General features: G+C 44.7%; 1 protein-coding gene across 11 annotated transcripts in view; it reads right to left on the bottom strand.

Moving 5' to 3' along the window:
* Positions 1-379: 379 nt before the first annotated feature.
* LOC120896827 (protein vein-like) overlaps positions 380-15,917 on the bottom strand; it is a 108,723-nt gene continuing 93,185 nt past the window's right edge. For 10 of the 11 annotated variants that reach the window (XM_040301282.1, XM_040301291.1, XM_040301285.1 and 7 more), the window contains 5 exons: positions 6,993-7,161; positions 6,777-6,904; positions 6,514-6,628; positions 5,457-5,560; positions 380-1,241 (listed from right to left, as the gene is read on the bottom strand). In XM_040301282.1, the coding sequence (XP_040157216.1) occupies positions 1,156-1,241; positions 5,457-5,560; positions 6,514-6,628; positions 6,777-6,904; positions 6,993-7,161 (602 nt within the window). In that variant the 3' untranslated portion in view covers positions 380-1,155. Of the gene's footprint in view, positions 1,242-2,098; positions 5,561-6,513; positions 6,629-6,776; positions 6,905-6,992; positions 7,162-15,917 lie in introns of all 11 variants that reach the window. The other variant, XR_005738466.1, reaches the window with a different exon arrangement.

The raw sequence follows: 15,917 nt of genomic DNA, 5'->3' as shown, positions 1-15,917 counted from the left end.
TGCAGGACGCAACATTTGCGAATGCGGACAGTAATATTCAAACGATTACAAGTTTTTTTGAGTCCGTTATGTTGCTCTATTGTAATTATAAATTAATTACTATCCTACACATATTCGTGTGACGGTGATGCTTTCTTTCATCTCTAAATATCGGTTACCACGTGTTTTAATCGTCAAAGTACTTCAACACGTGTTAAATTATGGTGGACCATGCGTCTCCACCACGTTTTTGTATTCCGTTGAGGAGAAGCGGCCCGTTTATTCGCTTGCGTGCACAGAAATACAAAACATTTTGCCTTTTTTAATCCTTGATACGGAGTGGTTATACTTATCGTTTCTTTCGTTACGAGCATTTTCAACACACACGTTCAATTCACGGTTAAGGTTATGCATTAATGCGTTGCCGTTGAAAGTTAAAATACAATGTTTAAGTTTATTTGTCCTTTTTAGCATGTTTTTATCTACTTCTTCATCTTTCCGTAGCTAACAAAATGAAGAAAACATCCCCCCGTCCACTTGCATAGCGACACCGATGATTCACTAATGAATGCGTGTTTATGATCGATGCAAGGTTTAAGAAACCATTTATTTTGCGTCGCCTGGTTGCTGCTGCTTAGCTATATACATTCTTTGGTATTTTTAAATGTGTTTTGTTTCGCTAAAAACCGTCATGTGCGTTGCGGCATATCTACGTGAAGGCAACTTAAAACTTAACCTGCTGCTCGCTTATAGCATTGGAGGCATACTTAACTGTAAAGTACAGGCTGTTTTTCATTAATGTAGTAGTTATTGTTACTTTTTTCCTCACTATCATTTTGACACCGAAAGCACACCGATTAATGCTTTGCTACTTGGCTATGTTTGTGCTTGTGCGCGCTTTGCTGTTTGCACTATTTGCTCACTTTCTATTGCTGACGGACGAATCTTCCAAGTGGTCAGCAATAAGGCATAAGTAAAATATGGCATAAGTAGTTTACTGGCCAACTGTGTTGTGTGTGTATGTGTGCACTAATTATGTGAGTGGACGTGTGAGTGAATGTGAGAGTGACTGTGTATTGTGTTTGGAAGGAGCTCGGTCGCCTAGCAGCCGGCTGTTCTGCGGGACAATCAACTCCAGCTGGTGTCTTTTGAAGAAGCGGTGCCATATCACATGAATCAATTATCCTCATCTTCATACTCGTACAGTGCCGGTGCGGGAGAGTCCATCACGAAAAAGTCCATACATTCTGTGTACAGGCGTCCTGGGGAAACAAAAGGAAAAACAGATCATATTAATGGTTATAATACACTTCAGCACTTCAGGAGAAAAAGGACAGATAACATTCAAGAGAGGGGGGAAAACAATGAAAGTTAGAAGGAATGGACACTTTAGATGCTTCGTTAGTTAGGTATTTGATGCAGTTCGGGTTAGTACGGGAAGGGTTTAGTCCATGCTTGCCGGTAGCATGCCGTTTCCTTGCAGCAACTTGTATGTAGCTGGCTCTCGACAGTGTGACCATTTTCTAGCTAAAAGTTACAGCTATCATTTTTTTTCATATTTGGTTCATTCGTCCTGCTTTGACATTTCAACAGCTCCCCTATCTGATCTGTGTTTTCTTTGTTTTCTTTGGTTTTGTGTCTTTTTGTTTGTCTACATTCAGTTGCTTGTTCTTGTGTTCCATGAAATATTTTTATTGTTATTGCAATTTTAAGTTGTTCTATGCCTAATTATTTCTAATACTTCTATCGTTTCATGTTTTGCTCCTAGCAATGTCTTTTATTTATTGAATTTATTCAATCCATTTCATTTTTATCTTTTCTTGCCATTTTCAAACGAACATTGTAATTTTGTCTTAACCAATGGAAGACTGAAATACAAACAAAATTATCTTCTTACTGTTATATTTCCTTTGTCCTTTGTTAATGTGTTGGTGTTAGAATCAGACGAAGTGCATAATGTTGTTTATGTTAGTTATATACATACATCTACACAAGCGAGTTATTTGATAATGTTAAAATTGTGTTAAAAATAGGATGGAAACAGAGTTTAGCAAAACAATTAAGTTTAGTACACCATTAGGTAGTTAAGTAGGTACAGAAACGTCAAGAAGGCGCTCACCTTTGGTGATCGAGGATGGTATGGTGGCAATCGGTTGCCCTTTTTTTGGAGCATTTTGGAGCAGCACCCCAAAACAAAGGTCAAACATGGGTGGTTTGATTGCTTGCGTTCGATTTTGTGTTTGTTTATGCTTGCTTTGCATCATCAGTCTTATGTTCGTCGCTCGATTGTCGCTGTGCTGGCTTGCGTTTGTGAGCAGTCTTTAAGTTCGGGCAGGCTCTAAACTAAGGCGAGCGTACGATTGGGAACAGAATGCTGATTCATTGCAGTCCGTCTTTTTTTCCCACGCACACTCACACACAACATTACACAAAAAATTCATGCTTTCCATGTACGGTGTTCTAGCTTGCCTTTATTTGTGGTACCGTTACTCTCACTGCAATGATGGCGATTTTTCTTTTCGCTCTTTCTCTACCCATAACAGTTCCAGTGTTGCCTATCGCTCCAATATATTTTACTGAGTACCTATTAATTACTATAATTATTATTATTATTATTTAAATTATTATTATTATTATTATTATTATTATTATTATTATTACTACTGTTACCACTAGCACAGTGGGAAGCTTTCCCACGATAGGGCATCCCACACGATAGGGCATCCCTATATGCACGAACATGATTACTGGACTAGCAATGTCGCTCGATTTTTGCGCTTCGTTGCCTGGCTGCGTGAGCATCCTTTTGGGCCAACTAACCTCTCCTATAATACTCATGCGTGATTGTTTGTTCTATGAGATTTTGAAAAGAAAAGTGTCTAACTATCGACTATCTAACGCTTCTATTTTCATTATTTACAATAAGAGCAATGAACAATGAATAGCATGTTCAACATGTACGACTGTGTTGCTGGCTTTCCAACACAAATATTTAGTGCTCTTCGATTTGCTTCACAATTGTGTGGATGCGCCAGACGACGGGGACACAAGCATTGGTAACATTTGAGAACCGGTGCTTAATAAACCTCTCCGCACATCTCCAGCAACGGGCGAACTTTGACGTTTGAATGTGAGAAAAGAGCTACGCAGTGGGATGGTTGCGACAATAACTAAGGAAAAAGCGAGAAACTACCCAACACCTTTACCAACAGGCTCGCAAGCGATGGATAGGGAAGAGAGAAAGGGAAAGTGTGTAAGAAAAAAGGAGAGAGAAAAAATGTGTATTTTTGTATGAAAAAGAGAGAGAGAGAGACAGAGATACTGCTACGCATCTTTACGTTTCATGACAAATTGCCCAGGGAGCAAAATCAGCATCCATTGTCGTTCTGTCCATCAAAGACGACTATGCGAAAAAGCATGTTGATTTTGTTGCTTGGGTATCAGTGCTGAATAGGAGCTTTGTATTGAAACTTCTCATGCAGCTTTATGTTTTAATTTGCAAGGCGTTGTGGCTTAGCGCTATACATACACAAATGTTGATCCACTCTCCAAAAACCATTTATCTAGAATCGAATCCTAATACCAATTGAATGTCATGGAATAGATTTTTGCTGATTGATTAACACGTTCAAAGTGTGATGATATAAAACCGGGGAAAAAGTATTTACGGTACCATTGTCAGGGTTAATCTATATACTTCTCGTTTAGCTGTTGTGGTAGAATGACAGTTAAACCATTGCTGAAAGGTTTGAAAGCTCGTTCGTTAGGGAAAGTGTAGAAGAAAGATAAAATTCCAACACCTGTCTGCATTGGGTTAGATTCCTTGTACCGTTTTTCAATGTCATATTGTGCTATAACAATAGTAGAAACAAAACAAAAAAAAGAAGACCAACACCAATTTACACCATGTCTCCACATAAATCCACAAAGAACATTGTTTAGAGCTTTGTTTGTTCTGCTTATAGGTAATTTTCTCTCGTTCAAATTTCCACACAAAAAGCTTTTCCTCCATCCTTCTTTCCGGCCGCTTCTTCTAGTGCAACAGATGATCCGGGGGTGCGTTGGAATGTTTTACTTTGATTGATTCGGTTGCGTTACACGGTGTTCCTTGTGCCGTTGTTTGATTTCCTTCATGTTGTTTTGTTCAGAACCCATTGAAGTATGCTTTGCTTTGATATGCTGGTTTTCTTTGTATTTTTTATGTTTCTTTTATTTTGTTATCTTGCTTTGCTTTTATTCCGTCTGCCGTCTGCAACACTGTACTCGGAGTGCTGCATTCTTTTTCCCCCTTTTTTTTACTATCGTTTATATTAAACCTATGATTCGGTTTACTATTACTTCCTTGTCCGGTTTTGCAAAATGTTCACCTCCACTCTGTGTTCACCTTGCGCCTCGGAGCTAACGGGAGAGTAGTATGCTTACGTACACATAAAACAATAAATAGGTTTCACTTTATACATTATACACAAATTTGTACTATCAACTTTTTTCCCACCCCCTTTTCCTTTTCCACACAGCGCACACCGTCACCGTCCGCATTTCCGTTCGCTGCCGCTGTTTTATACTTGTCGTGTTTTACGCCTTGTTTTAGCCTATCTTTTTATCCTGTTTTGTCCCATATGCACCGGTATACAGTACAAGAACAGGCTAGCTATCTTGGATATTCCTTGTTGATTCCTTTTTCATGTTCCTAATCCGGCTTGCTTTGCCTTTGGGTCAAAATTGTTTGTTAGAAAGTTGCGCACGGTTTCAGCTTTTGCTACGATTGCGTACTCCCTTTGCTTTACAGGCTGGTATTTACAAAACCAACGACCAAACGTCTACGGTGGAGAGCGATAGTGAGAGAGAGCGAATGAAGGGAACCGGCTAGTGGAACTGGAAAATAAGTCACTTTAGCTACTTCCATAACCAATCCGTTCTTCCCGCTGCTTCCCAGCGCTTTCTCAACACAACGTCCGTCCGTTGGTACGTCGCTTTAGTTGGCATTTCAAATGTAATACCACAGCGTTTGTGGGTATGCGTGTGGTTTTGTGTTTGTTTACCCTACGGCTAGGACGATTTTCTACTAGTGTTAATTTTTGGTTTTTTCGCTGACTAATTACTTTCCCCCCATGGCCGCCATCCCCAACAAACGAGAGCAACAATGTCCGGCATTAAAACGGCTCTCAACGGTCCGCGGCATTCGTCGTGCGTCGTCGTCGTCGTGGGGTCCGGGCGGTTTGTTTCCTGCGTTCTTTCTTCGGAGCGGGACAGACAGCCTGCTGGTGTGGCGGACCGTTTACCTAAACACCCGATCGCTACTCCAGATGCCGAACCGCGCACCGTGACCGCTGATTCGAGGGAGGTTTTTGTTTTGTTTTTTGTTTTTCATTTCTGTTCGTTCGTTTGCAATCGGCGGGGGTTGGTGTGTGTGGGTGGGTGTGTGAGTGTGTGGTTTTGTTTGCTGATGTTATAAAGCCTTATTTAGCAATAATAACCTGCGTATCGCTGTGATGTACAGTCCTGCTGCTTGTTCGAAGAGACCGGATGAAACTCGCTGTCCTTGTTTTCGCACCGAAAACCGGAAAATCCTTTCGGACAGCTGGGGTATAGAGAGAGATATAAAGGGAGAGAAAGATGTAGAAAAAGAGAAAGGGAAAAAGAGAGAAAAAAAAGAGAGAGAGAGAGAGAAAGAGAGAAAGAGAGAAAGAGAGAAAGAGAGAAAAAGAGAGAAGAGAGAGAGACATAGAGAGAGAAAAATAGAGATAAAAAAGGGAGAAAGAAAAGAGAGAGAGAAAGAGAGAGAGAGAGAGAGAAAGAGAGAGAGAGAGAGAACATTAGTAAGTGTTGCAAAAAAAACGTCAAGACCTATTGCATATGGTTTTTTTTCGATTCGCAATCCATTCATAGGAATTATTGAACAGTTCATCCATAAAATACGTAACGCTCGTAATTCGACAATCGATCATCTCTTGCTTGTGTCCATAGCCATTTGGAAGAGATAAAATAACAAAGTCACTTTCATTTCTTATTTCATTTTTTAGCGTTACGTAATTTACGGATTACTGCTAAAACTGTCAATTTAAATTGAACTATCCCACAACAAGCTTTGTGTGTTATGTTTGTTTGTCTTATACTACTTTTGAATTGTGTTTAAATATTCAAACAAAAATTAATCTTCATTAAATTATTTGGCAATTTGTATTTTGGAAAAATAATGATCTAATAGGAGTAATTAATTTATCTGATTGGAAATAATGTTTATACGTTGGGTGGTAATGCAATCCCCACAACGACAGGAGCAGTCGTTAAAATTAACAAACAAACAAATGAATGCCAATGCCTAACACGTTTGAAGGATTATGGTAAATTGTTTTAAACCATTTTTAACCATTTCTTTTGCGATGCCGGCTAGTGATTGGTTGGGGCAACGCAAAGCGTCAGGAAAGTGTACCGGAACTGTCGTCCCGGTGGGTTGAGAAACCCTTCCCTGATCGATCGTTCGATAGCAGACGAATGGGTTGTGAAATCTATCAAGGGTGGGTGTATATTTACTAGCAAGCCAGCTCCCCGATGCTGTCGATGTTGAAGCACGTGCCGCCGTTGTGGCAGAAGTCGTCCCGATGGCTGTCGGCGCAGGACCGCGAGTAGACCGCAGGAATGGTCGCTTCTACAACGCAGAAAGAAAGAAAGGGAAAGCAATAAAATCACCCGTAAACGACAATCGCTAAAACCAAAAGGGCATCGCCGAAAGGTGGAAAAGTGTAAAGGTGCTGGTGGAGCCGGACACAAATCCCTCCGGCTGCTCGCACACTTACTTGGTAAGGTAATTTTAACGTGCGTCGAGTTGAAGACGGACGAATTGTTATATCTATTTTTGGCCCGACACTCATACTCTCCAGAATCCGTCGTGCTGGTGTTGAAGATGATCAGCTCGGACCGTTTCCTGCGAAAAGGGAAAGATAGAGCAGATTGTGGGGTTGATAATGAGATCGTATTGAAATGTGTGGGATGCGGTCATGTTGTACACTCACTTCAGATGCACTTGGGCGTACTTGGTGGCGTTCCTGTTGATCAGCCGCTTGTCTTTGAACCAGGCCACCTTCGGCGGTGGCTGACCACCGACCTTGCATACCAGCCGCACCCGCTTGCCCTCGACGCGCGTCACGTTCGGTGTGATGAAGTGGATCGCTGGCCGGGTACCTGACCGGTGGAAAACGGAAGGAAAGAAAGAAAGAAAAAATTGATTTAATATTTATTTACAATGCACTTTTAATAACGCCCGCGAAAACTGCTCTTTCCCACCCACAGTCAGTTCCTGTTCCGTCCCACCCCATGGAACGTTCTAGAACTTGCACTACCTGACTTGGTCACTGCGTTGGGCAAAATCTTTATTTGTGCAACTGTATTCGATGGCTTATTGCTCCTTTAACAAACAAACATTCGAGATCGCTCGGAGTTCACTTCGCTCACTGTAGCATATTGCGCGTGCGAAAGTAAACTGACTGTGCGGCAATTGGTTTCGTACCAATCGCTAAGCTGTACGCAATGAAAGCGAGTGCAGACGACGCAACCAAAAAAACAGCCGAACCTAGCCGAAGCCATACGGGAGCGCCATACAAACATTCGGTTCCAGCACGTTCCAACCTCCGAGCCCGGAACGTTGTGGTTTCTCCTAGCCAAACGAATCGGGCTTTGGCACAGATAGGGTTACGATCTAATGAACCAGTCTGTATATAATTTTGGGTTTAAATAAGCTGCCTTTCTTTTTTGGATTAGCGGAACTGTCCCGTTCAAACTACGTGAATTACCAAAAGTGCATGTTCTTTTTCCCTTCTTCTTTTTGTTATTTGATGCAACAATCATGGCTGGCCCATGAATGTTGGCTTTCCGTGACTGATTGATGCACACATGTGGTAGGATGTTCCGTCATACCATACGAGGCTTGAACTTATGAAAGACAATTTGTTTAAACTGGTGTGACATGACGGCTGTACTACGAACCCGACCCGTTTGCAAAACGAGTTCAACGGTTGTAGTGTCTGAAAAATACGAAACTCACGAACGATGCTGGAAGCGTCTGTGCATCGGAACATCTGAACGATAACGGGAACTCTATTGGAATGGAACAGAAGCACTAGACATACCTTCGGTTTACCACGGAGTAAATGCGATGAAATGGCTTACGGCGTAGCTAGTAGCGACTTTCGGGTTTGGTGGATGAACCGGTCATGTTTGTGCTGCACCACTTGTTCAAGCATTCTCAGGAATTTTATGGCATTGCGCGACTTGGAAGTTGTTCCAAGAAATCAATTTCACACATTGCTTACTCGCGATGCAAATTAGCCACTGATGCAAATTAACACCTGTGTCCACAAAGGGAGGTATAACATTTGGGAACGGAAGAGAAAGAAGAACAACTAACAAAAGAGAGATCGAGAAGGTGTAAAACTGTATAAAACAGGATCTGCCGAACGGTATGGAATTAAGAAAGGCACAAGCATCGCATCAAGATGTTCCGTAAGCTGTTCAATTTCATCACGCTTGTTGTCGTCGTGGTGCTGATGCAGTCTGCAGCGGATTTCTTCCCTTGTTTGAACGCAGTCGTACCAGCAGCGGGACCGGTAGCAGGACCGGTTGCGGGACCGGTAGCGGGACCACCGGGTTCAGGATAATTATGGCACGTTTCTGCAAGGATAATCTCCCGCACTGATGCTCCGGCATATAGCAGCACCGCGGCAGCCACGCTAGCGTCCTACGCATTCACATACACACACTGATTGAACCATTCAGGATTCGAATTGAACTTTGTAAGGGAATAAAAAAACGCACAGAACCTTTTGACGAAATCAACTGGTGGTACAGTTATGGCTGGCAGTTTATTCACGCGAAGCGATGGAAAGAAACGAAGAGTGTTAGCATTTTGGGCATATTGTGGCTTGAACAAAGGATTTCATCCGAAATGATGGTTATATTCCCTGGTAGTGGAGATGGAATCGGAACCAACCATGCCGGAACCGGTCCGGAACGATGGGTGCCTCTCTGGAGCGAACCCATCGCTACTGGCAGTTCGCAGTTGTGTTTGCCATGGCTGGCAGCCTTCGCCGGCACGCGCGAATTCGGTGGAATAGAAATGTGGAACGCTGCTCGCTTGCTGGAAACGCCACTTGTGTCAACAAAACGGGTTGTATTGTTTTTTTGGGTAGTTTTTTGTGGTAATGTCCCATGGTCGCCACGCCACGAGACCGGTTGCTACTAGGTCGGTGCTATCGCGCAGTGTAATGGCACAACGGATATAAAACAACCTCCGGACGGTACCAAAGTCACAGAACTTGTGTAGCGCAACCCAGCAAGATGTTCCGCCAACTGATCGAAACCGTCACGGTCCTTGTCGTCGTGGTGCTGATGCAGTCCGCTGCCGATTTCTTCCCCTGCCTGAACGGGGTCGTGGGCCAGTTGTCAGGATAAGGATGGCACGATCCGTGCGCATAGATAGCCTCACGCAAATGATACACCGGCATACAGGAGCAGCAACAGCAGCACCAGAAGCAGCAGCAGCATGAGGTACGAAACATCCCTCGCAAAACCTCTGCAAACAACACTGATTGAACCATTCGAATCTAGTTGAAAATCGTCGTACAATAAAAAAAAGCACGGAACCTTTTGACGCAACCGATTGGTGGTACATTTTGATTGCGAAAGAAATGAGGCGAGAATCTGTCTACACTGCACAGCCTTCAAAATGTCAATATTGTATGGAATGGACTTTGGCTCGATGGGTGCGATGCATCAGCTTTGCATCATTAGCGGGATATGGTGGAGGTATGGTCATATTAAGGCAAATTCCATATCATTAAGCCATCATAAACCAGGCGCTATTCTATTGTTGCGTAGCCGTGTCATCACGATTCGAATGATTTTTTTGCTTATTTTTTGTATAGACATGTTTAGATTTGAAGTTCATTTTCTCGACTCGTATCGGAACAAAAACAGAACAAAGTAAGCTCCAATCTGCACTGCTGGTGAAGCCAATGAGTAGAATGGGTTGAGAATTCAATGCCTCAAACCTGTCGGACCTTGCTCTAACAAGTCGTGCGGGTGCAGGAGGATTGCCCAGATGAGATTGCAACATAAACAATGCTTTGTTCGCTGTAGGAATCTTAAATTTAGATATAAATGCAATTCCATCCAACCTTCTTGCTCCTATAAGAAATTTCGGTTAGATAGCTTTACTTGAGTTTCTTTGTTTTTTTTTTTGGTTTCCGTTGTTTCACGCTTGTCCAAATATTTCCTACACCTCTTCAGGTTTATTTTGCACCTGTACCCACTTCGGCTAAGGCTTGATGTCTTACTTACATATTTTGTGCAGCCTTCATGAATTTCATGAAATCAACATAAGTTTAATGCATAACATAATTGTAAATATTTGCCATAACGTCGATTATAAAAATAAATTGCGTTACTTTCTTTTGCGAATATACCTACGCATACATCGAATGTACCATCAACTCGCTCCAGTTGCTGCACAAGTTACTGGAGATTTCGGCAAAACAAATCGATAGTTACACTTTTAAATTGACTGTAAAATAAAAGTTGAGCAAATATTACCCAAAAATTACTCAACACAAATGAGTCTCATCGATGAATGACTTGAACACAACCACCTCTCCAAAGCCCTAGAACTCTCGTGATCGATAGATGGGCAGAACAATCAACAAATACATTTATATTGAATTTTGGATGACTTTTCTATGGGGAAAATATTCTCATTAACGTTATGTTCTTTGCTATTGCCACATTGATGGAGTTGCTATGATTGTTCTTCGTCTTCGGCTCAACAACCGTTGTCGATCAAGGCCGGCCTGTAACGGTTCATTCGGGGCTTGCGAACCCATGACGGGCATGTTGTTAAGTCGTACGAGTTGACGACTGTACCACGGAACCGGCCTTAGCTGTGATTACTGAACGAACCTAATTTCTGATTGAAGTTAATTGCAATTTCTCATTCCTTATCAACTCTTGGAAGTATAAAACCATAAGAGACTCTTAATCATCGCAACCCAAACCAGTTCCAAAAAGCGTTCTAGTCGGCGTTTTCAGTTCTTGCGACTGTTACACATGCTTGCATGTGGGTGTAAATAGTATCTGTTCCACCATATGCTGTGCAGAAGCCACGCGCACACTTGGAAACTCATTTACGTTGGGAGCGTTGTTTACTTAGCTGCGGAATGCTTCACCCTAAATGTATCCCGCTAGTGTAAAATGCAGTAAAAATGAGTACCGAAAAAATCCACCCAAAAATCGTTGAAAAGTTCCATCGCGCAAGAAACGATCCCCTTCCTGCCTCCTCCTCCTCCCAACAGGACCTCCAATGGTTCGCGCGATTGCATAAACACCGCATCGATCTTTTGACACGTTTTGTGTGCAAAAAAGTGCACTGCTACCGTGCACTGCAACATTGGTGTGCAGTCGGGGTGTGTTGGGATGGCAAGGCTGCTGAAAGGCGTATTATAAAATCCAGAGCTCGAAGCGCTGATCCGCGTCGAACAATAACCGCGTGCGTCGAGCGGAATTGAGCCCCGCGATCGTGTGTGTGTGTGTGTGTGTGTGCATTGCAAATGCGTGACAATGTGGCGGCACAAATGAAACGAAACGCATGCGTTTGACAGACCTTACCGCACTGCCAGGCTTTGTCACCCCCTTGTCAACATCCCTGGATTGCCCTGGTAGTTCGATTGGGATGAAATTGGATGTGCTTCAGAAAAGTATTATCAACATTTTCGGCAATCGGCCACACGGCGGACACGAATCAAAATTCTGGCACGATCAATGGGGGGGGCGGGGTGTGCGACGAACCACAACACCAGCCCATTTGGGTTCGTTCGGTTTCGGCCGACACGGTATAAACAAATGAAACAAAGCCCTCTGGTCGAAAAACAAGAGCGCGAAGAAAGGGGGAGAGGGAAAAAAGGCACTGCATGCAGACACACGCACACACCACACGTAAAGATCCAGCACGGCGAAGAATAAACAGGGGAGCCATCATCTTATAAATAAACGCTCGTGCAACGGAAGAAGTGTAATAAAATAAAACTGCAAGCATAATAAAAATACCGAAACTGGAAATGAATATAGATTGAAATCGATCAATCTCGGCGTTCGGCGTTCGGGCGCAAGGGCACCCACCCTCTTCATCGCTCCAAGCTGGCCGTGCCTCCTAGTGTGTGTGTGTGTGTGCGAATGTGCCGATTTGCAAACAATGATTTGTTTATTTGGCCACTGCCGCCGCCGACACGCCGTCAGGAACCACGGACCGATCACGCTTCGGTGCACGCGGAACGCGGCCACATTTTCGTTGGTTTTTGTTTTTTCGCCCGAGTTGCCGATTAAAAAAAAAACGAAAGAGCCACGGGCACACTAAAGAAGCTCCCCGGAGCGGTGGGTGAAAGGGAAAGGGGTGCGAACAGTGGTCATACTTTCGCTCGAATTCGGATGCGCGCAGCATTAAAAACCTTCGCTAGCCGGCTTCGTCCGTCCATCCATCCAGTTCTATGTGTGGGATGTGTCGGCAGCCGGCTCAAAGCACTTGGCGGTGATCCCGCTGTGGGATAGCCAGACCGCGGGGTTGTGTGGAGTAGGGTGGAGAGGTATGCCATGAAGAAGAGCGAAACAGAGCGCTAGTGACAAGTGACGAACCGAAATGGCATATTTGGCGAGCAACGTATTTATTTTTTACACGCTTTTTGGGCAAATTTAAACCCACAATTGAATAGAATGAATCATTGGTTGAGTCATTTTAGATTGATATCGTCACGAGTGTAGTAGTGTTAAGCTATTTCCTCTATTTCATTTATTAACAAGAAGAGACACAACACACGCTATGAACAAAACGCCTAAAAGTATGTAATGGTGCCGCTTGCTGTGATTGGATCGCGCGAAAGCATCGACAGAGGGCGCATGATAGGGCACCAGGCGGAATGCGCGGCATATGGTTGCAATCATTCAAAATGCAGCTCCATTTGCATTCCTCCTCTTTTACTGCTCTCGTTCGCTATATCACATTCTTTGAGCGGACGCCCGTTACAATGTTGCACGCGCGCCTATCTACGCCACATATCGCAGTGATCCCAGAACTTTGCCAACTGCACACCTCAAGCAGCTTAAAATAGAACCCACAAACACACAAGGCACAGGACAGGTGGGTCCCATCTTTCGCGTTCTCGTTCACGCGTTTTAATGCTTCACGCTTGTTTTTTCCCTCTCAGGTCTCTTTTAGCCTATTTGTTGCCCGGCAAAACAAGCGTGAAAGCAAAGAGGAACCATTCCTCTAGCGCCACCACTGCACTGTGCCAGGGAAGAAGAGGGAAGACACATATATGACAAAAAAGACCGACAACCAGCACCTTGTGTGTTTGTGTGTGTGTGTGTAGAATGCATTTTGTATGGGACGGATATCGATTTCATCTTGCCACACGGTGTCGCTCCGTACTCGTACCCGTTGTAATGATTGAAAGCCATACTGATCTGATGCCACCCATCCCTCGTACGCTGCTCCGTTAGTAGTGGAAGGGGGGGAAGCAGTGGAAGGAAGGTGCTTTAACAACCATCAACTGAGAACAACAACGAAATGTACCCCACAATCTTGTTCCGATGTCGAAATACAGCATCCGCTCAGCTCGCCGCGTTCCCGGTTTCTGGGCTTCAGAGACTGCACACTCTCTCGCTGCCGACATGCTCGTGCTCTGTCTCTAAACGTTCTCAGTCCCAGGAGAAGTTGACATTTCCGTCAGCATTAATCGCCAACGCTACGTACTAGATCTATACAGGGGTTTCCAGGTGTTCTCATAGTTGTGGGACACTTTATTGACCTTTTCTTCCGTGAAATGAACTTAATGTAATGGGAATTGGACTCTATAGCATCCTTGTTAGATTAATCCAATAGGAATTTCTATGTATGTCCAATTTCCATCATATGAAGTTCACTTCCCATAAGAAAGAGTTAAGGAACTGTCGCACAACTATTAGAACCCCTGGAAAACCCTGTAAGCACTGTCACGTACCGGTTTATTAAACGATGAATGAATTTGGCGTACTTTGGTTGTGTGGGATGTCATTGGCACTGGGGACGAATTACGTCCAATAGTGTCCCACTGTCGGCCACCGTCGCCCTTCTTCCAGACAATAATACAGTGTGTGCGTTTGTGTGTGTGTGCGTACGTTCGACCAAATTGGCGACATTCGCGCGCCTGCCGCAGAATCCCACTTTGGCAGCAGTTCAAGGCGATGTGCCGTAGCCATTCATCTCATCGTGCTACGGATAAGCGCTACGGGACAGCGCAGGGAGCGACCCTAGAGATCAGAGAAATCTATTTCGGTTCACCCCAGCCAATGATCGAAGGTTTTCCATCAAGCAAACGACACCACTGGGCCGCCAGACACCGGCGGCGACACCTTCGGTTAGCCAGTCGGGAGCGCCGAGCTGTTGGAAGTAATGCATAAATTGCATCAGTTGCGGGGGCACCCACTTGAGGGTGGCTCTTCCGGGCAACCGGTCTGTGTAGCGCGTGCGAGTTCCTTAACCTTCTTCCTCTTCCTTCTTTCTGCAACGCTTACTTTGTCCGGACTCGCCATCGATCAGGTTTTCCCCGGCAACGATCATGCGGGGCTTTGGTTCACACTGTGCCCGGTGTTTGTAAAGGGAACCCGGCGGCAGCTCCTTCGGGGGGTTCGAGGGGTATTTGGTCTTTTTAAGAACAAAAATAAAACCAATTATGCACCATTTGGCGCGGCATCCGTGTGTCTGCAGCGAGGGAAGACAGCACACCACAACAGCACAACAAGACCAACAAAATGGCAGGGAAAATTGCGGGTGTGTGTGTGTGTGTTTGGTGCCGCTGGTATACCTTCAGACAAACCTCTCTTTTCCCCTAATCTTCCTTCCCCCGAGGCGGCTCTAGCCGGATGGAACGTTGGAGATGGATGGCTGTCTATTTTTGTGATTTATGAACCAAAAGTGCGTCTGCGAGGTTCTCTGGTGTGTGTGTGTGTGTGCTTCGTTTGTGCGGATCCCTCTGGTGCTGGGTTGGGGTCTGTTTTCCCACCTAGACAGATCCGAGGGAGGAGTAAAGCTGGCAAGGGAACGGTCGGCTAGACGACAGTTTCAGTTAAAGATCGGTCCATCAACGCGCAGCTCGCGCAGAGGAAAATGGACAGAAATTTAAACTCTACCGGCCGGCCCGCCGTGGCGTGTACAGCATCGGTCTAGTAGTACCGGGGCACACGGTTTGGCCAACAACAGCACTCGGTGTGTTGTACGCACGTGATGACTTTATATCTGCTCCCAGCAGCAAGACACAACCCTAGCTTCTCCTCGGTCCTTCAGGACGGTTAGGGCGCGCCAACAACCCCTACTTCCCACTAAATGGGCACTGTTGTTAGAACAAATATTGACTCGCGCGCGGCAATAAAGCACCAATCAACGCGATTGTAGCGCCGAGCAGCCGACCGAAGTGGCCGGTGTGGTGGCCACACCGCTTCGAGACGCGCTTGAGTCCTGCCAACCGTTGGCGAAAGCGGATGGCGGTAACCTTTCCTTCCTTTCCGTACAACGCTGCCGACGTTCACGTGACGCCCGATGGACGCCAGGTTTTGACGTTGGCAGGCAAAACGGTCTTTCGCTTATGCAACGTGCGTCATCTCACGCGGCGGCATCCGAACATTTCACGCAACGAACAATTCTCTCAATGAAACCTACGCACCTACGTGGAAAAGTTGCCCAGAAAACAAAAATTAAGAGCACCAAGTGTGCGTTTTTTGCGTACAAAAAAAAAAATGGCGCAGTTATTGGTAAAAATTGCGTACGCGTGGTCGCGCGCTCGCTCGCCCCCGGCTGTCCCGCTGGTTGCGCGCAATTAGTGACAAATTGGCAGATTGACAAACTGTCCATTTAGAGGGAAGAC

Source organism: Anopheles arabiensis, chromosome 2, assembly GCF_016920715.1.
Source record: "Anopheles arabiensis isolate DONGOLA chromosome 2, AaraD3, whole genome shotgun sequence".
Lineage (NCBI taxonomy): Eukaryota > Metazoa > Arthropoda > Insecta > Diptera > Culicidae > Anopheles > Anopheles arabiensis.
The sequence above is the reverse complement of the archived record's forward strand: the minus strand, read 5'-3'. Positions and strand labels throughout refer to the sequence as shown.